The following is a 22,220-nucleotide window of genomic DNA, read 5'->3' as shown; positions in this document are numbered from 1 at the left end:
ATTGTTTCCAAGTTTTCAACATTTTATTAAAGTGCTTGCGCTAGCAAATTTCTTGGCACTTGTTAGTCTTTACCCATTTTTATATAGCCAAATTAAACACCTTCATATTTTTTTTAAGTTTTATTGCAGAATATGGAATGTTTGTTTGACAACAAGAAGTTACCAGTATAGAGGATGTACATGATACAAGGATGCATATGTTTTTTAGATAGTGTTCAGCTTATCAAATAATGACCAGTTGATTCAGTTCTGTTTATTTGGCTATTGCCATCTACTAACCTAATATGTAGAGTAGACTATAAAATATACTGATGGCAATATCTGGCTGTAAAAAGTTGATTTGTGATCAGATAAGAAAGGGAAATGACATTGTTTCTGATGCCAGATCTGATCTCCAACATGGAAATTGTCTGCTATTCATTTGTTTCCACTGGATGCCCCAGTTTCCACTAAGACAAAAAATGTATTATTGGGTTGCAATGACATCTCTTAAAAAGTCTTATGTCTACAGTGCCTTGAAAAAGTATTCATACCCCTTACAATTTTCCACATTTTTGTCATGTTACAACCAAAAATGTAAATGTATTTTTTTGGGAATGTATTTAGCTGATGTAAGTTTTAGGTCTTCTGCTGCCACCCTAACCCTTTAGTTTACAAGTGGCGAATCCCATTTGAACATTGCTTATGCATATCAAGTGAGTTTAGAGTTTAAAAAAGTAACGCGCAACCCTTTAGTCTAGGTTCACATATGTGTGGGTATTTGTGCGCACATTTGCTCTGGAACAGCAGCCCATTCAAATGAAATATAGGGAACAAAAGTTCCTGAACCTTTTTTAAAAATGCATCGCATGGTACCTCATGGTGCTGCAGCAGCATGTTTTACCTGCAGGTCAGGAACCAGGTCCATCATGCACGATTTTCCCAACCCATACATTTGTGAACATAGTCTTAGAGGCCAAGACCCCCAAATCAGTCAGAAAATGTTACAGACCCTATATATGTGGTAGTCACATTTGGAATTTGGAGGGCCTTTAATTATGTTTAAAACTCAATTGAACCTTTAGTTTACATCAGCTAAATATATTCCAGGTACATCAAAACAAAAGGTGTGCTCAGCCTCTTAGTTCATTGTCTTTCCAAAGCTGCGACAGCCTGAATTGGAATGTTTGTCTTATGCTAGTGACTGATCAGGGATAGAGAGAACCGCTCCGGTGAGAAAACAATCCCACAAACATCCAACACAGGTGCAGGCAAGGATCCGCAATCCAGACAATAGAGGTTTGAGAAGGAAAAAGAGCCTCACTTCAGGTTGTAGATGAGAAACAATAAAATCCATTTATTGATATCAAAAATAGGACAATAAAAACATTTGAAGCATATCCATAATAGCCAGAGACATGGGGAAAAAGATGCACAGCGGTTAACGCGTTTCACGGAAAACGTCCGCTTAGTCGTATGCTAGCCTCTGCAGAATGGGAACTTTGCTCTCTCTAGAAAAGCAGTTGTCTCTCTGCAGTGGTCCAACATGCCCCCTACTGAGTCAGAACTATAGCTCTGCAATAAGCAAAGCTTAAAGTGGTTCTAAAGCCTTAAGGTTTTTCACCTTAATGCATTCTATACATTACCTTCTGTGCTGCAGCTCCCCCCCCCGACCCCCCCTTTTTCTTACCAGATCCAATACAGCGATGTGCATGAACACAGTGGCTCCAGCCACTGTATCTCTCCGCATTGGACAGATTGGCTCCTGCTTCTGTCAATCAAATCCTGTGACACGGGAGCGAGGCCAGGTTCAGCTGTCTGTGTTAATAGACGAAGCAGCATGAGCGAGCCTGCACGGGTGCCCCCAGGGAAAGCGGCTTTCAGTGGAGGCACCTGATGAAGAGGAGGGGGCTAGAGCACCAGCGGGGGACCACAGAAGAAGAGGATCTGGGCTGCTCTGTGTACAATGATTGCACAGAGCAGGTAAGTATAGGCATGTTTGTTATTTTTATCTTTAAAAAAAGGGTTTACAACCACTTTAGGCTCCCTGCTGGAGAGATTTGCCTCTGACTCAGCAGGGAGCATACCGTATTGGACCTCTGTAAAGGGAACACTGCTTCCCCATGGAGAGCAAGTGTCCACTCTGCAGAGTGCTGGCAGGGCAGTGTTGAACACTTAGGCCCCTTTCACACTTGTGCGACTTGTCCTGCGACTTGGGACTGCAAAGTCGCATGACACCTCGTACTCCATTATTTCCAACGAGTACTGTTCATATCTGTGTGACTTCAAGTCACAGCAACTTCAAAGTAGCCCCTGCATTACTTTGGTCCGACTTTGATGCGTTTTGAGTTCCATAGACCTCAAGATTACACAGGCATTGCTTCAAGTCCAGTCAAAATCGCTGCAAAATCGCTCACCTTTTAGGTCGAACAACTGTGAAAGGAGCCTTACCGTGTATCCATCATCTTACATTGGACTTGTTTATGTGTTGTATAGTATCTTTGTACTGACACCTAGTGGTAATCTATAATAACTACAACCTGCAATGTAATGTTTGTAAAATGGTACCTTCCAATTACCTATTTTTAGACTTAACTTAATTTGGTCCTTAGCCAGATCCCTCGCTTCTTCTTTATGTTCTTTAGTCCAGCATTCATAGTGGACAGGGTGTAGAAAATCATTGCCCATTTACACTTTGATATGACTGCTGAACATATATGTATTGCATTTTACAAGTAAAACTACATTGGATTAAACTGCCATGTCTCATTAGAGTTGAGCTGTCCGCCAAGAAGCGCTGAATCAACAGGTGATCATACTAGCCACAAGGACCGAGGTCTAACGGAGGTATGTCATGTATTAGGCGGTGCGGGAAACAAAACACACAGGGGGGAATTCAATAAAGCTGATGCGCCACTATCTGGTGTGGTAATCCATTTTAATGTATTGTGCAAAATTCATAAAGTATGTGACATTTGTGGTTCTGACAGCGACTTGTGCACCAAATTCAGGTAGTTCTGAATTGCACCACTTTTACATTATGACGTAATGTGTTTGCCAGATTCAAAATAAAATACCTAGAGTTCATATCTTTTGAAGGTGTAGCTAATTAGGACCAGTTCTATTTTGGTGTATAGAAAGAGACTGGCACATACAGATTTTGCAAAAGTGTCTCGCTTGCATTCCAGTGGCGTAAAATGCACCAAATTTAAGTACAAGTTTTAGAAAGGTACATGAATTTGGTCTACGCTGCACCAATTTTAGAACACATAAAGAGACACTTTTGCAAAATCTATATGTGCCAGTCTTTACTACATTTTTAACCACTTTATGACCACCCCATGCAGATATACTGCTTCAGGGCAGCAGCTCTGTGCTGGATTACGTATCTGATACGTGATCAGCGCTTCTGAGAAGAAGGTGCGTCACCCTGGCTGTGCAATGATTTGTTACAGCACAAACCGATCAGTGGGTGTCAGCCAATGATTGAACGCCGACACACGCTGATCAGCTTCATCACTCAGCGAATGGAGCTCTGTGTTGTTAATCACACAGAGCTCAGAACACTGACAGGCGATGTTGCTGTTTTTTTATTCCCTGCATAGCAGGAAAAAAAAACAGCAAGAATGCTTAGTAAAACCAGCACATAACACACACACAGTAAACATTGTTAGGCACACATTAAACCCCTTGATCATCAGATTATAAATTTATTACCGTGTTATGAAATATGTTGACTTATGTATCTATTGCAGAAATGATCTCAGAGAACCAACATATAACCCCCTGAGGAAGACTTAAAAGTTGGAACGCGTTGGGGGACCTTCATGTATTATTATAGATAAGAACAATATTTGATTCCTGAACTGTACATACAGCACCATGTTTACATGTTGCTATGTACCTTTTCAATGTGTATAATTTTTGGAGCACATTTGAGCTTTTTAATTTATCAATTTTAATAAAGTTTTCTATAACTTTTTCTACATACAGTATCTCACAAAAGTCTTTCTTTTCATGTGACAACACTGAAGAAATTATGCTTTGCTACAATATAAAGTAGTGAGTGTATAGCTTGTATAACAGTGTAAATTTACTGCCCCCTCAAAATAACTCAACACACAGCCATTAAGGTCTAAACCGCTAGCAACAAAAGTGAAAATGTCCAAATTGGGCCCAAAGTGTCAATATTTTGTGTGGCCACCATTATTTTGCAGCACTGCCTTAACCCTCTTGGGCATGGAGTTCACCATAGCTTCACAAGTTGTCACTGGTGTCCTCTTCCACTCCTCCATGATGACATCACAGAGCTGGTGGGTGTAATGTAATGTAATGGCGTAAAATTGTGCATTTCACCTCCGCACTACCTGTCACAGTTTTGGAGGCCCTAAAATTTCAAGATAGCACAAACCCCCCCCCCCCCCCCAAATGACCCCATTTTGCAAAGTAGACACCCCAAGCTATTTGCTAAGAGGCATAGTGAGTCCATGCAATATTTTATATTTTGCCACAAGTTTCGGCAAAATTACATTTTTTTTTTTTAATACAAAGTTGTCACTAAAAGATAAATTGCTCACACATGCCATGGGTATATGTGAAATAACACCCCAAAATACATTCTGCTGCTTCTCCTGAGTACAGGGATACCACATGTGTGAGACTTTTTGGGAGCCTAGTTGTGTACGAGACCCTGAAAATCAATCACCATTTTCAGGTTTTCTAATGGTGTAAATTGTGCATTTCACCTCCCCACTACCTGTCAGTTTCGGAGGCTCTAAAATTTCAAAATAGCCAAAACCTCCTGCCAATTGACCCCATTTTGGAAAGTAGACACCCCAAGCTTTTTGCTGAGAGGCATGGTGAGTCCATGGAATATTTTATATTTTGCCACAATTTCTGTGAAATATATTATTTTTTTTGTTTTTGTTTTTTTACACAAAATTGTCACTAAATTATATATTTCTCACACATGCCATGGGTATATGTAAAATGACACCCCAAAATAAATTCTGCTGCTTCTCCTGAGTACAGGGATACCCCATGTGTGAGACTTTTTTGCAGTCTAGCCGAGTACAGGAACCCGAAAATCAATCACCACTTTCAGGCTTTCCAAGGGCGTAAATTGGTGATTTCACTCCTGACTACCTATCACAGTTTCGAAGGCCATGAAATGCCAAGACAGCACAGCCCCCCCCCCCCCCAAATGACCCCTTTTCGGAAAGTAGACACCCTAAGCTATTTGCAAAGAGGCATGTTGAGTGTTTTGCAGATCTCACTTTTTGTCACAAAGTTTTGGAAATTGAAAAAAGAGGAAAAAAAATGCATTTTCCTGTTTTTTTCTTCATTTTCCAAAAAAAAATGAGAGCTGCAAAATACTCATCATGCCTCTCAGCAAATAGCTTGGAGTGTCTACTTTGCAAAATGGGGTCATTTGGGGGGGGGGGGGTTTGTGCCATCTTGGCAATTCATGGCCTTCAAAAGTGTGATAGGTAGTAAGGAGTGAGATCAACAATTTACGCCCTTAGAAAGCCTGAAGGTAGGGATTGGTTTTCGGGGTCCTGTACGTGGCTAGACTGCCAAAAAGTCTCACACATGGGGTATCCCTTTACTCAGGAGAAGCAGCAGAATGTATTTTGGGGTGTCATTTCACATATACCCATGGCATGTGTGAGCAATATATCATTTAGTGACAACTTTCTGTAAAAAAAACAAACAAACAAAAAAAAAAGAAAATCTCAGAGCCTCTGAAACTGTGATGGGTAGTGCAGAGGTAAAATACACAATTTACGCCATTAGAAAACCTGAACGTGGGGATTGATTTTCGGGGTCCCGTACACAGCTAGGCTCCCCAAAAGTCTCACACATGTGGTATCCCTGTACTCACAAGAAGCAGCAGAATGTATTTTGGGGTGTCATTTCACATATATTGCTCATGCATGCCATGGGTATATCATTTAGTGACAACTTTGTGTAAAAAAAAAACAAAAAAAAAAAAAAAACAAATTGTCATTTTCCTGAAACTTAGGGCAAAATGTAAAATACTCCATGGACTCAATATGCCTCTCAGCAAATAGATTTGGGTGTCTACTTTCCAAAAAGGGGTCATTTGGGGGTTGTTTGAACAGTCCTGGCATTTTATGCTCAATCTTAGCGACACATCACCCACTCTTCTAACCACTTGAAGACCAAGCCTTTTCTGTGACTTTTTGTTTACATGAAAAAATATATTTTTTTTACAAGAAAATTACTTTGAACCCCCAAACATTATATATTTTTTTAAAGCAGAGGCCCTACAGAACAAAATGGTGGATGTTGAATTTTTTTTGTCATACGGTATTTGCGCACACATTTTCCAAACGCAATTTTTGTGTAAAAAAAACACTTTTTTTATATTTAATGCAGAAATACACGATATAATTCCTAATTGTTTGATAAAATTTAAAATATGATCTTATGCCGAGTACATAGACACCAAACATGACATGCTTTAAAAATTGCGCACGCCCGTGCAGCGGCAACAAACTACGTAAGGTTTTAAAAGCCTTTAAAAGTCTTTACAGGTTACCACTTTAGACTTACAGAGGAGGTCTACTGCAAGAATTACTGCACTCGACCTGGCGTTCGCGGCAATACCTCACATGCATGGTGCAATTGCGGTTTACATATGACACTAGACCAATGCTTGTGTGCGCATTTGCGCGCAAGCACGGGGGGACAGGAGGGCTTGATTTTTTATTTTTTTTATTTTGCTTTTTTATGTTATGTTGACACCTTTTCTTTCATTTTTTTTTTTAATCATTTTTATTGTTATCACAGTGAATTTAAATTTCCCCTATGATAGCAATCTGTAGTGACAGGTACTCTTTTTTTAAATTGGGGTCTTTTAGACTCTAGATCTCTCCTCCGACCTTAACGCATCTGACCACACCAAAATTGTTGTGATTAAATGCTTTCCCAACTTCTCAATGGCGCTGTTTATTTCTGGCAAAACAGAAGTCATGAAATACTCGTAGCTTTCGATATCTTAGGCCATAGAGATGATTGGAGCTATTCTCATCTCCAATCAGCTCTATGGTTAGATAACTGAACCACCGACTGCACTCTCGGGTTAACCGGTGGGACAGGAGAGCCCGAGAAAAACCGTGGAAGGCGGCGGAAGGAGGGGGGGAGTCCCCTCCCACTGCATGTAAAAGCAGTCTAGTGGCCAATTATCTGCTAGGGTTGCTTTTATATGTAAGCCGACCGCTGGCTCTAACAAACGATACCAAGATGATGCCTAAATCTGCAGGCATCATCCTGGTATAACCACTCAAAGTCCAGCAACGTACCAGTACATTGCTGGTCCTTGTTTGGCATATAGTGTAGATTTTTTTTTTTTTTTTTTCATGCAGCCTGTGGGCTGAACAAAAAAAAAAAAAGAGAACCTAACAGAAATCACCACAGGAATATTTTGTAGTATTACACACCATTAACCGCCCAAACAGCCAAACCCACTGATTTAATGGTGGGTATACATGACAATATTCCACGCATACCTAAAGGTATTTTAACTGCAGTGGTGAAATCAGCCTACCACAGCTGCTGCCATCAGAGGTATCCATATATGCTGTGCGCAAACGCTGTTTGTGTCAGAATATATAAAATCAATGTGGCAGCCGACGGGTACCTGCAAGAGAAACAGGTTAACAAAAGAATGAAAAACAAACAAAGTACAGTAAAAGTACAGTAGGAAGTGTAGAAGAACATAAAAATAACTTAGACGACAACTATTTTTGGCTTTTTTACTTTATGTTTTAATGTATTTTCTTTTTTTTCTTCAACGTTAGAGTTCCAGGTTCCAGGTTAGGGTCTCTCAAAATGACGATAGCCATCGAACATCTTTTGAGACCCTGTGTAAATGTGCCCTAAACTGTGCCGTGCTGTACCCTATGCTAATAATCCACTAGTGTGTGGTAGCGACGGAAACAGTCACCGTGGCAAAGACCAGGTCGGTCAGGCCAGTCGGGACAATAATTTCGGGTGTCACGCCTAAATCCTCGCTTGCTGCAGACACAGCATTTTTTTTGGGGGGTATCTTTGGGTAGGGGTACTCTGGAAGAATTCCGGAAAATGCCTCTCATGCAGCCGGCTCACTGCATCTGGTTGGGGAATTTGGGCAGGAGCACCAGCTGGATACAGAAGGGCTCTGATTATCTCTTCTTGGACTTGAAAGAAGGATAATGTTCCGGCAGACGCTTTGTATAAGACAAAAGCATTGTAAATAGACAATTGAAATAGGTATACAGACACTTTTTTGTACCATCATCTGGCCTTACGGGCAATTAAGTACGGTCCCATCATCTGGTCGTTGAAGTCCACCCCTCCCATTTTACGGTTATATTCGTGGACACAGAGGGGCTTCTCAACAACAACACCGGTGACCGTAGTAATTTTGACTGCCATGTCTGAGTGAATGGAGGACAGAACTAAAATGTTCCGTTTGTCCCTCCACTTCACTGCAAGCAATTCATCGCACCTCAAGCAGGCTCTCTCCCCCGAGCTCAGTGGGGCATTTACTAGCCGTTGGGGGAAGCCCCGGTGATTAGATTGCACGGTGCCACAAGCACCAATTTACAATTGAAAGAGGTGTCTAAAAAGTGGCACGCTTGAATAAAAATTGTCCACGTACAAGTGGTACCCATTTCCGAAGAAGGGTGACACCAAGTCCCAAACTATCTTGCTGCTGCTCCCTATGTAGTCTGGGCAGTCGGGGGGCTCCACAGAGCTAACTTTTCCCTCGCAGACACGGAAACTAACTGTATAGCCTGTGGCCCTGTCACACAGCTTGTACAACTTTACCTCGTATTTGGCACGCTTGCTGGGGAGATACTGTTTGATAGCACGGCGGCCAGTAAACTTAATCAGGGACTCGTCAACGCAGACATCTTGTTGGGGGGTAAACAAGGCTGCAATCCGCTGATTGAAGTGGTCTATGAGGGGCCGAATTTTGTGGAGCCGCTCATATTCAGGGTCTCTCCGAGGACAACAGAGTTCATTGTTGCTGAAATGCATGAACCAAAATATTTGTTCGTTTCGAGCCCTGGACATAGCAGCAGAGAACATGTGCATTTGATGAATTGGGTCAGTGGACCAATATAACCGCAATTCATTCTTTTTTGTAATGCCCGTGTTGAAGAATAGGCCCAGAAAGATTTTAAAATTGGAATCGTTACAGGATTCCAGCCGAATGGTCTGGCAAGGGGTGAATTTGGGTTGGCGGCGATGAATTGTTGTGCGTATAAATTTGATTGATCCACAATAGATCTGAAAAGATCTTCAGTGAAAAAAAGCTCAAAAAAGTTAATGGGATTAAAACCAGCTGTTTCCACTTGGATTCTGGGTTGGGCAGTGAATGGGGGAAGTACTAGCGCTGTGGAATCTGTGGGCTGCCAATTTGGATATGTCAGCGCATCAGGGAAGGCACTATGGTCTACGAATATGCAGTGGCTGCGGGCCACTACTCGTGCTAGCCACCGCACCAGCTTCAACTGCACTCGTGGGACTCGCCACGTCACTAAGTGTTACTGCAGTGCTGGTTGTACTAGGTCCAGGGTGTACTAGGCCGCTCATGCTTGCCAGATCACGAGAAGTGTGAGCGGCAATAGTACTGGCACTCTGCTGCATACGAGAAACATCCGGTTCTTGCATCTCAGCAACTCCAGATTGGGGTTGGGTACGCCTGACCTTAGCAGGGACCCCTCTGTCGCCGGAGCTATCTGTTAGGGAGCCGCTGCTGTCATCAGGTTTGTATACTGACCCTGATTCTGCCAGTGAGGCTTCCCCATCGCTCTCATCTGACATGGTCAGTATACTGTAAGCCTCTGCACTACTGTACCAACGTTTGGACATTTTAGTAACTAAATTTACCGGTACAGTAGTGTGACCAACAGGTAAAAAAGCACCTGGTTGTCAAGGACTATTTGGTCGCTACAAAAAAAACTGCTAGTGCTAGCAGAGATCAGGCCTGACTCTGCTAATGCAGCGGTTTTGTGTGATTTGTGTTTTCTGGAAGTGACAGTAATCTATTGATTACTACACTTGCCTGGGTAGGGTGGGCTGGGCGGAGGGGCTAAACGCAGGTGCTGGCAGGAATCAGTGCTGATTGTGAAAACACTGCGTTTTGGGAACACTAAACTATGGGGTTGCTAGTATAGTTCTGATCAGATATTGATCTGTTCAAACACTACACTAATAATGGAGGTGTGTGTGTGTGTATGTGTGTTAGTGTACTTGGCTCTAACTGACGCTAAATAACGGTGGTGTAGTGGGACCCTGATGCTAACTAGCCTAAGTTGTGTCACCCGTGACACTAATACAGTGATCGGTAATCACTGTATATAGTGAACACTGTGACAGGGCAGTGAAGGGGTTAACTGGGGAGATCAAGGGGTTAAACCTTTATAGGGGATAGATGGTGGGTTGCCTAAACCTATTTGGGCTTAGCGCAAATTAGGTTCACAAGTGACACTAATACAGTGATCAGTAGTTATCTGATATACTGTATATATTAGTGCACAGAGTGATAGGGAGTGAAGGGGTAAACTGGGGGTGATCAAGGGGTTAAAACTTTATTAGGGGATAGATGGCGGGTGCCCTAACCCTATTTGGGCCTAACGCAAGCGCAAATTAGGGTCACAAGTGACACTAAAACAGTGATCAGTAAAAGATCTGTATACCACTGTATATAGTGTTCACTGTGAGGGGTTTGGGGGTGATCAAGGGGTTAAATGTGCCTATGTGAGGTAGTGTCAGTGTAGTGTTTGGTGGAACTCAAGTTTTTGATGTCTCTCTTTCTTCTCCTGGAACCGAAAGGGCTCCAGAAGGGAAAGTTACATCACTTCCCCTGCCTGTGTTTACATTACACAGGCAGGGGACATGATGCCATTGGCTGGAACCGATCATCAGATCCAGACCAAAAATCATTGGTCTGTATCTGGTGACTGATCGGTTCTCTGCCGAATCAGACCAGGATCGGCTCGTAGGTCTATGTCGCTGGACGGTATCGAGCCACTTTGCCGCAGTACCAGCTCAGTAAGCGGCCGGCAAGTGGTTAAAGCATTCTATGTTTGGTATCTGTTTACTCAGCATATCATGATATTTTACTAAAAATTGGGTATTACATTGTGTTTGTGGAAACAAAAATTAATTTAACCGATTCAATACTGGGCACTTTTACCTTCTTCCTGCCCAGGCTAATTTTCAGCACTGTCGCACTTTGAATGACAATTGTGCAGAAAAAAGTTTTTTTTGTTTGTTACAAAATTTTGGAAATGGATAATTTTTCTCTTTCACGGATGTGCGCTGATGAGGCTGCACTGACAGGTACTGGTGAGGAGGAACTACTATGCAGCACTACTGGGCACTGATAGAACAGGTGGGCATCACTGGTGGGCACTAGCAGGCATTGCTGATGGGACTGCACTGATAATCAGTGCAGATGCCCCTTGTCAGGAAGGCCTCTTATCGGCTCCCCTCTACTCACATGCTGTCAGCGCGAGTAGTAGTGATGTCCAGTTCATGAACAAATCATTCTTTTGAATCAATTATTTTCAGTGAACTGGATGAATCGATTCATCTGGCTGAACTGATTAATTTGAAACAGTTCACTATTGACTCAATAGGACACAGGTCTGGTAATGTGATCCTAGAGAGAGTGAGAGAGCTCAGCCACTCCTTGCAACCAATCAGCCGGCTCACAGTACACTGACAATCAAGAACTGGATACAAACTTACAACAGTTCTGAGTCAAGAGTACACCAGTAAACTGGGTCAAAGGCCTCATGCACACAGGGCGTTAGAAAAAAAAGAGCTGCAGAGCCACTACCAACGCCAGGAAAAAGCAGCTGTAAAAAAGTGCTTTTTTTTTTTTTCTAAAGATAAAAAAGTGCTTTTAATAGCTTTTCCCATTGGCGTTAATGCACGTTTGGCCACGTTGGCTTTTAGCAAAATTTTCTGCCTCCATTCAAAATCAATGGTGGCCTATAACCCGTCTTTGATTTCAGCCCATTGATTTGAATGGAAGTCGCACCACAAGTCGGATCAGGATGATCCGACTTGTGGTGTGCCTTGAACTCTTAGGATCTAAAGGGGGAAAAAAATGGTGTGGGGGTCCCCCCCAGGTTCCAAACTAGCCCCTTTAAATCTGGTATGGATTTTGACGGAGGCCCCATGCCGAAAAAACGGCGTGGGGTCCCCCCAGAATCCATACCAGAACCTTATCTGAGCATGCAGCCCGGCAGGTCAGGAAAGGGGAGGGGACGAGTAAGTGGCCCCACCCCCTCCTGGACCATACCAGGCCGCACGCCCTCAACATGGGGGGAGGTGGGTACTTTGGAGCAGGGGGAGCTCTGCACCCCCCCACCCCAAAGCACCTTGTCCACATGTTGATGAGGACAAGGGCCTCTTCCCAACAACCCTGGGCAGTGGTTGTGGGGGTCTGCGGGCAGGGGGCTTATCGGAATCTGGACACCCCCTGTAACCCCCCAGATCCTGGACCCCCTCTGTATGTGAATGAGTAGGGGTACATTGTACCCCTACCCATTCACCCCAAAAAAGGCAGTGTAGTGTAAATAATGACAAGAGACAGTTTTGAGAAGTCCTTTATTAAAAATCTTAGCTTTTAACAGCGTTGGAATCACCGACTTAGACAAACCTCTATCCATCAGCACCTGGCGTTAAACAGCCAAGCCGTCAAAGCCAGCGACTGTAAAGCAGGGTGAAAGATTGGTCCTTGGGACTGCAGATCCTTCCCGAGAGGAAGTTTCCAAGGAACGTCGGCGACCAGCCGCACCAGATCAGCATACCAAGCCTGGCAAGACCAGTCCAGGGCCACTAAGATGACCGGAATCCCTTCTGCCTTGATCCTGCGTAGAAGTCTTGGCAGAAGCTTGAGAGGAGGGAAGGAGTAAATCAAACGATACTGACCTCATCCGTGGCGTCCGCCAGAGGATCCCGTGACTGAGCCACAAACCTCTGCACCTTTCTGTTGAGCTGGGACGCCAATAGATCCACCTCGGAGATGCCCAACCAGAGACACAACTGATGAAACACCTCAGGATGAAGGGACGACTCCCCTTGGTCCAACGCCTGCCGACTGAGATAGTCCACCTGCCAGTTTTCCACCCCGGCAATGTGTACGGCGGAGAGGACTGGAACGAACCACTCTGCCCACCTTAGAATGCAGGCTACCTCCGGAGCCGGCCGGACACATCTTGTGCCCCCCTGGTGATTGACTTAAAAAGCCACAGCCGTGGCATTGTCAGATTGAACAAACTGGACTCCCTGAAGAAAATCTGTCCAATGTTCCAGACACAGTTTGATTGCTCGGAGAACCAAGACACTGATTGGTAGTCTGGACTCTTCCAGTGTCCAGACGCCTGAGCAGAAATTTTGCAAGAACGCCTCCCCAATCAGATAGACTGGCATCCATGGCGACCACTGTCCAATACAAGGGGAGGAAGGATTTGCCCAGCCGAAGCGCAGAAGAATGAAGCCACCTTATCATGGACTCTTTCGTTCCCCGGCACAGCCGGATCTGATTGTCCAGAGACTGTGAATTCTTGTCCCATTTGGCAAGAATCTCCCTTGCAGGGACCTCATATGGAACTGCACAAACCGCCTCGAAGGTAGACACAATCAGACCCAGCACCTCCATGCAAATCAAGAGGGATTACCATCTGTTGGACAGGAGAAGACGAATTGCAGCCTGCAGTTTATGGAGTTTGTCCAGAAGAAGGAGCACTCTGGCTAAGGCCGAGTCCACAGTCAGACCCAGATAGTCCAGCTTTGTGGATGGAACCAGAGCAGACATCTGAAAATTCAGAATCCAGCCAAACACCGTCAAGCTCGCATGGTGATCACCAGGTTTTCCACCAGAGCATTAGGAGACTCCGCCCGCAGAAGGAGGTCGTTCAAGTAGCACAGTACCACATTCCCCCTATGGCGTAACAATGCTAGCACCGGGACCAACACTTTCATGAAGACTCGAGGAGCAGAAATGAGACCAAAGGGTAACACCACAAACTGATAATGCTCCTCTCCCACGGCAAAGCGGAGGAAGCGCTAGAGACCGACACATATTGGAATGTGAAGATAAGCGTCCTCGATGTCGATGAAGGCAAGAAAAATCTTCCTGTTGCAGGGAAGCCACCACTGTGCGAATGGACTCCATTCTAAACTTCTGCACCCGCACATAGCAGTTCAGCGCCAGAGATCCAGAATTGGACGCACCTTGCATTCCTTCCTGGGGACTATAAACAGGTTTGAGTAAAAACCCCTGAAAATGTTCCGAAGTTGGAACCGGGACCATCACCTTTTAAAGTAAAAGGTCTTGAACCGCCCTAAAAAGAGCCTGCAAGCGGACTGGGAACAGTCGCACGTTGGAAGGAAGAACCGTACCGGAGGGTCGAACGAAACTCGATCTTGTACCCAAACCGAATGACCTCGTGGACCCACCTGACTTGTACCAGGGGAGTCAAGGAACCAGCGAAGACGTCCCCCCACCCCAGACACGGGTGAGGGCGCACTTTTATGCTGAAGGGGCCTTGTCCGCGGGTCTGGAGAAGCCCACTCCTGACTTGCCAGACATAGTTCACTTGGATCCTCCAGAGGAGACCCCGAAGGGTTCCGATCCCTTGTCAGTCAACCCTGAGGGACGAAAAAAATTCTTATAAGCTGAGAAGGAAGGCCCACGTCTACAACAAGCCCACGTCTACTTGCCTTTAGCAGCCTGTGGAAGAAAGGTACTCTTCCCCCCTGTGAGACCTTTAAACACTTGCCGACCGCCCGCTGCAGATATACTGGCTGGCTGTGCGAACCGCCGTACCTGTACGGCGGTTCGCGGGAGTGCTACTGGGAGCATGCACGCGCCCGCCCCTATTAGGCAGCAGGGAAGCCGATCCACGGGGGCGATTTCTGCCAGGCACCTGTGATCGCTCCCTGTGAAGAGAGAATGACGGTCTGTTGTTGTAAACGCAGCAGACCGTTGTTCTCTCTAGAATGAACACAGAGCGCCTGTGATCCTCCTATTAAGGATCACAGGTCTCTGTTGATTCCACAAGTCCCTCCCCCATACAGTTAGAAAACACTCCCCTAGGCTCACACTTAACCCTTTGATCGCCCCTGGGTTAACCCCTTCCCTGCCAGTGTCATTATTTCAGTAACAGTGCATATTTTTAGCACTGATTACTGTAGTAATGTCACTGGTCCCCCCAAAAAGTGTCAAAAATGTCAGTTAGGGGTCTGATCTGTCCGCCGCAACGTCACAGTCCCACTAAAAAGCCATTACTAGTAAAAAAATGTTAAAAATAAAAATAACATAAATCGTTCCCCTAGTTTGTAGACGCAATAACTTTTGCGCAAACCAATCAAAATACGCTTATTGGTATTTTTTACCAAAATATGTGGCAGAATACAAATTGGCCTGAAAGGATGAAAAAATGTGATTTTTATTTTTTTTTGTGGGGGATGTTATATAGCAGAAAGTTGAAAATATTGTTTTTTTCTCAGAATTGTCGCTCTTTTTTTGTTTAGACTTTTTTTTCTGCCTAGTGTCCTACTCCTGTAGGGGGGCAGTATAACCCAATGGTTAATATCAGGAGCTGTGTCTGTCAAAGAACAAAAGAGAAATGTAACGTTTGGGGGTTCTAATTATTTTTTTTGCACAATAAAAGCAAACCTTTTACATATATGAATATGAGAGAAATGTCTGAACTGGCCCAGACTGGAAATGGTTAAATTGTATAGAAGACATTTAGAAAGGCTGCCAGCGAAGTGGAATTTGCAGGTGTGGACAGAAATGTCAGCTAACACTCTCTCTCACTACAGCTTCCTTTCAATTACAAGCTCCATTTTAGCTTCATGCAGTAATTCAAAAATTACAACTTTATAGAGCACACGCCTTATAGTTACAGCCATTGAAAGCCCTTTTCCTTTACACTGCAAACAACACGCAGATTTGGGCGTGCCATATGCAAATGTTGTCACGTGACCCAAGACAGCAAATCACACGGAGCGGTTATTTAACAAACGTTACGCCAATTGAAGCGTTGTCGGCCATCTTGGTCTCGGGAGAAGAACAACTGACTAATTTGCGCTCTTTTAAATTGTTTTAATCACACAAGCGGGAGGCCTGCAACAGCCTCGTCCATCGTACTACTAAAACGGGGAGGTGTAAAAAGCTCCGGTAATTTCTTAGCGTGAAAGAGCAGCTGCAAAGCCTAAGAACGTTCCTGAAGGAACACACCAAGGCGGGAGTGAGCGGGCAACGATGGTGCAATCCTGTTCTGCCTACGGCTGTAAGAACCGCTATGACAAAGATAAACCTATCTCCTTTCACAAGTGAGTATCGAGCGAACGGCGTCAGCCGTATCTGTTAGGGCTAACCGTTGGAACTAGTGTTGGTCCCCGCAAAGATAGAACCGCGCATGCGCAGTTCCACGAAGCCGCTCCTTCTAGGGGAGCGCGAAAGCTGGTGACGAGGAGGAATGCGCGAGGCCGAGCTCCCGCGCGCTCCCGCTTATTCTAATACTGTATTTGTGACCTCCCACCCCTAACCCTGATCTCTCTAGGTTAGTCTGAGTAACTCGGCACTGCTATGAGAGCAATTAACAGTTCACATGGCTGCTTTCACCTGCAGGAATACAGAAACCCAAAAGTAAGGCATATTGTTTCACATTCTACCACATGGTGTACTTTAACCCTGGAGGATTTGGCTGCTCAATGACCAGGTTTGCGACTCGCCACTGCGTGATTTTAACGGACAATTGTGCGACGCCGTACCCTAACAAAATTTACGTCCTTTTTTCCCACAAATAGAGCTTTCTTTTGGTGGTATTTGATCACCTGTGCGATTTTTATTTTTTGTGCTATAAACAAAAAAAGAGCGACAATTTTGAAAAATAACAATATGTTTTTTATATGAAATTCCCCCCCAAAAAAATTTAAAAATCAAACTTTAACATTTTAGGCCAATTTGTATTCTACTACATATTTTTGGTAAAAAAAAAATCGCAATAAGCGTATTTTGGTTGGTTTGCGCAAAAGTTATTGCGTTTACTAACTACAGTAAAGATATTTATGTCTTTTTTATTGTTGTTTTTTTTTTTTTTTGTGGGACTGCAACATTGCGGCGGACAGATCGGACCCCTAACTGACATTTTTGACACTTTTGGGGGGACCAGTGACATTACTACAGTAATCAGTGCTATAAATATGCACTGTTACTGTAATAATGACACTGGCAGGGAAGGGGTTAACTGTATTGGTGATCAAGGGGTTAAATGTGTCCCTATGGGCGTGATTCTAACTGTCAGGGGGCGTGGCTTGTGAAATAATCACAGACACATGCGATTCTATATAGCCGGATCGCATAGCCTCTGTGATCACTTCAGGGAGAATGACAGACGAGGACGGGAGACGAGGAATGAACAAGCGAGGACGGGAGTGCGCCGCCGGCAGCGCGCGCGCTCGCCCCCTAGAGTCTCCTGAGGCAGCGATGTAGTACTATGTCACTTTGCCCTGGAGCGCCTGCCTGCCACAGTAAAACTGCGGTGGGCATGGCTGAAGTGGTTAATGGCAAAGATGATGTTATGCAGAGTAAATTGACACCTAACATGTCACGCATTAAAATTGCATCTGCCGTGGAATGGCAACAAACCACAGTCCCTTAAAATTCTCCATAACCACTTGGCGCATGCCAGCAGTACATATACTGCGGCAGTTCGGTTCTGTCCCGCGATACGACGTATCTGTGCGTCACTCCGCGGGACCGCGTTTGGGGGCGTGCATGCATGCCTATTTGCCACAGGGGAAGCTGATCGCTACCCGTAGAGACAAAACGGCGGTCTGTCGTTGTAAACGTGGCAGACCGCTGTTCTGTCAGCATTGAACACAGGGCTCCTGTGTTCCTCCTATGGAATGAACATGGAGATCTGTGTACCTAAATAAGACTGTCCCCCCCCACATTTAGAAAGCACCCCTCTAGGGACACATTTAACCTTTTGATCGCCCCTGGTGTTAACTCCTTCCCTGTCAGTGTCATTAGTACAGTAACAGTGCATATTTTTAGCACTGATTACTGTAGTAATGTCACTGGTCCCCCCAAAAGTGTCAAAAATGTCAGTTAGGTGTCAGTTCCGTCCGCCGCAATGTCGCAGTCCCGCTAAAAATCGCTGATTGCCGCCATTACTAGTAAAAAAAATAAATAAAAATGATATAAATCTTTCCCCTAGTTTGTTGACGCAATAACTTTTGCGCAAACCAATCAATATACACTTATTGGGATTTTTTTTTTACCAAAAAATATGTAGCAGAATACAAATTGGCCTAAAATGATGAACAAATTATATTTTCATTTTTTTTTTATTGGGAATGTTTTAGATATATATACACACACACACACACACACTTCCGCTTTTGCGCATATATATATATATCAGAAAGTGAAAAATATTTTTTTGTTTATAGTGCAAAAAATAAAAATGGCACAGTTGATGAAATACCCCCAAAAGAAAGCTCTATTTGTGGGGAAAAAAGGACAAAATTTGTATTTGGGTACAGCTTCACACGACCATGCAATTGTCTGTTAAAGTAACGCAGTGTCGAATCACAAAAAATGGCCTTTTCATTAAGGGGGTAAAACCTTTCCGGTCCAGAAGTGGTTAAACGCCTTTACAGGTTACAATTTTAGAGTTGCACAGGAGGTCTGGTGCTAGAATTATTGCTCTCGCTCTGACGTTTACAACAATACCTCATGTGTGGTGCGAGCACTGTTTACATATGCGTGTGGGAGTAACTTATGCATTCGCATTTGCGCGTAAGCCCAGTGGGACGGGGGCTCTTTAAAAAAATTTTTTTATTATTTATACAAAATTTTTATGCTTTTTTTGTAGTAACTTTATTGCTTTTACAAGGGATGAACAACATCCCTTGTGACAGCATGGGCCGTGACAGGTCCTCTTTATGGAGATATTTGGGGTCTCTCCCAGTCTACACCTGTGGCCCAAAAAAAAAAACCTTAGTATCCAGCTTCCGCACTGCAGATGGTGACTTCACAATCCTAGCAAGATCCTGGAAACACAAAGTATCCCATGTCCTGCAAGAATCCGCTTTAGTGCTCATGTACATAGGTGTATTGGAGAAATGTACCATTAAAATATGGCTGGATTTTGGCATCCAGGAACCACAAGTGTTGAGTAAAGCTGTCTGTACAATTGAATTACGGCTGTATGCGGGTATACATAGCTATGAGCGTACACCCATGAATGCAGAGAGCATGCCTCCAGGCAGGACCGCCTTCAGGGGGGTACAGCCCATAGAAGCATAAGGGGCCCAGGCATCCCAAAGGGCCTGGTTCCCCTGGATGCCCCGGGCCCCATGTTGGCACCGCCCCTTCGTTTTTTTTCCTCACCCACTAGTCCCGACTCCCGTTGGTTCCACCCGCCCTTTTGCACTGGCTCTTGACTCCCAGCCAGTGGCGTGGTGTAGCGTGCGGGGGGGTGGCATCAGCCGGTGTGCTGTAGGGGCGCAGAAATGAGTGTCTGAATGTATACTGACCACACCCCAGAAATATAATTTCCTTCTTGTGTGACTGGCTCACTGATTTTCCAGAAGTCTGCCTAAGATACAAGTCAGATTTCAGGCATGCCCAGCAGCAAAAATTATACTCCAAATGGGAACACATCTAAAGGGATGCAGGCTCAGCAGCTTTCATCAATAGTGCTCTGCAGGTGCACAGCTGATTGAGAACTATGAAACCACTCCAATTAGACCCATTCAGCACAGAGGAACAAACAGGGTTTTTGTCAGAATAAAGGTAGAAATCTTCAACAAAGGTTGTTCGAATCCTTGCAGTGTACATAGATCACGCTTTAAAGCGGAGTTCTGGGCAGAGAAACGTTTTTTGGATGAACATACCCCCGGGACAGTCAGGGCTAGCACATTCCACAATGGCTAGCCTCTGATCTGTCCCGGTTCGCACTTACCTTTTAGAAGAAATACTTACTTAGAAATTTTCTTCCACAGCGTTTCCATCTCGGTTGTGGGCAGCTGAAGCCGGCGCGGTCCTCTTCTCCGTCTTCTTCCGCGTCTTCGTGTCCCAGAATGCACTGCACCGGCCCCTCTCGTCACTTCCGGTGCGGTCGCCCGGAAATGACGAGCGGGGCCGGTGCGGCGCATTGATTCCTGGGAGCTATGACGTTTAGCTCCCAGGAATCATCGCGAGGCAGGAAGTGACGGGGTGAGCCTCGGCGCTGGAGGAGGAAGCTGTCATAGGTGAGTATTTACGATCGTCAATAAAAAGGTGAGTAAACAAAAAAAAAAAAAAAATAACTATCCAATTCCTTTTCAGGTGCGGCATACCTAGCGGAGGGGCACAAAAAAAAAAAATCTTTTTTGTGCCCGGAACTCCGCTTTAATGTATAAGTTCACCTTCGGGAACATGTTCCTGGATCTACTTGTTTTTATGGTGGAACATGTAACCTGTTCGTGCAGTGGCTCGGTGATCTGAGCCTGTATATGACAGCAGTACAGGAAGAAGTTACCCATACCAGCTGTCACTTTTTTGAAAAAGGGTTGCCATGCGGGGCTCTGTCCACACAGCCGCGTCATTCATTCACAGAGATTTGTGAATGAATCAACTACAGGTAGGGATGGGCTCAGGCATGTTCAGGTCCTAATTCCAACCCAGATAAGCAATTCCGCCAGGAAGCCATCGCTACACACCGCCAATCATAGGCAATGAGACATTTCCTGGCCCGGAGCTGCACATACACTTGTCATGACTAGGATGCTCATGATTGGCGGTGTGCAGTGGCGACTTCCTGGCTAGATTGCTCAGGTGGGTTGGGACTAGGATCCCTAACTACAAGTACTGACATTCTTTGCGGATGTTGGCTTGCAGCTCTCAATGAACTACCACGGCGCTGTTGATCGCTGTGGTAGTTCATTGATTCTTCCTGTCAGTGTAACTGCTTGCCCATATGATGTACAGGCAGACAGATTATACGAACAAAAATGATAGGGGGAGAGGTAAATGGCGCTGCCTATTATAGATGTAAATAACAGATATAGTATACAGTAAGTAAGAGATGAAGCCCAACAATAGGTATGATCACAGTAAAATCCGGCACTATATAAAAACACAGTGTAAAAAAAAAAAAAAAAAAAAAACTTGGTAATCAATAATAAATATCAAAAATATATAAACATCAATTGGTATAAAAAACATAAATAAATATATATAGTGTGCAGTAAGACTATATAAAGTGACTGTGTGCTGTGTGTGACTGTGTGCTGTGTGTGCTGGTGAGGTGGTGGTGAAGAACGCCATAGAGAGGGGAAAAAACAATAGTTCAAAACTTGTTGGGGTGCTACAGTGACCGTGCAAAAAGGGGTATCAAAAAATGGACGAAATAAGTCCCCCCAAAAAATGCGTGTTGAGGTAGACTAAAACAAAGTAAATAAGTATAGAGTGCTGAATAGAAATCAATCAACAAATAAGTGAATAATTGTTGTAAAAAAGTTGGTGCGATTAACCAAAAATCGCATCAGCAAATTTGCAGAAAAATTTATAAAACAATGCACATTGTACATAAAGGTGTTGGAGAAACACTACGATTAGTAAATAAGCCCAAACTGGGGGTGAAAGTAAAAAGTGAAAAGAAAGGGAGGTAGATTCAAGGTGCTAGATGAAAAAATATATATAAACCTTTCTCCAGGCAACTAATTGTTGCAAAAAATTAATTAATAAATACGTTATATAAAAAGTATGGTAGATAATAAATGCGATTTGTAATCCAAAATCGCATGAGTACAAAAAACAATGGATTTAAATCGCACAGGCAAAAGGTGCTCAAAATAAAATGACTAGTTTGCACATAAGTTGAAATGCAATCATTGCATGCAGTAATGTCCTAAAATAGTCCAAATCGCACATAAAGTGTTCTAGTGCAGAGGTAAACCGGTGTAGCTCCGTGTTGAATCACAGCCAAAAAAGTGACTTTAGTGCAGGTAATCGAAATTTTCCAAGTGTAGCCAGTGTGGTGGATACTCCAAATAGGTATATGGGAAAAAAGGGCTCGTATAGTGTAGTACCGTCAGGATTAAACATGTAATTTCTATTGAAAAGTACTCGCATACAAACGAGGGTTAAAAGCAGTGTACAAGTCAATGGATGCTGATGATGACGGCAAGACGAAACGCGT

The 22,220-nt window shown here is 44.0% G+C and overlaps 1 protein-coding gene across 1 annotated transcript in view; it reads left to right on the top strand.

Moving 5' to 3' along the window:
- Positions 1–16,042: 16,042 nt before the first annotated feature.
- THAP1 (THAP domain containing 1) overlaps positions 16,043–22,220 on the top strand; it is a 28,448-nt gene continuing 22,270 nt past the window's right edge. Inside the window, exon 1 of the mRNA XM_082253672.1 lies at positions 16,043–16,356. Within this exon, the coding sequence (XP_082109798.1) occupies positions 16,286–16,356 (71 nt within the window). The 5' untranslated portion in view covers positions 16,043–16,285. The remainder of the gene's footprint in view (positions 16,357–22,220) is intronic.

This window comes from Pelophylax lessonae (genome assembly GCF_965119305.1).
Source record: "Pelophylax lessonae genome assembly, chromosome: 1".
NCBI lineage: Eukaryota > Metazoa > Chordata > Amphibia > Anura > Ranidae > Pelophylax > Pelophylax lessonae.
This window is presented reverse-complemented; position numbering and strand designations above follow the sequence as displayed.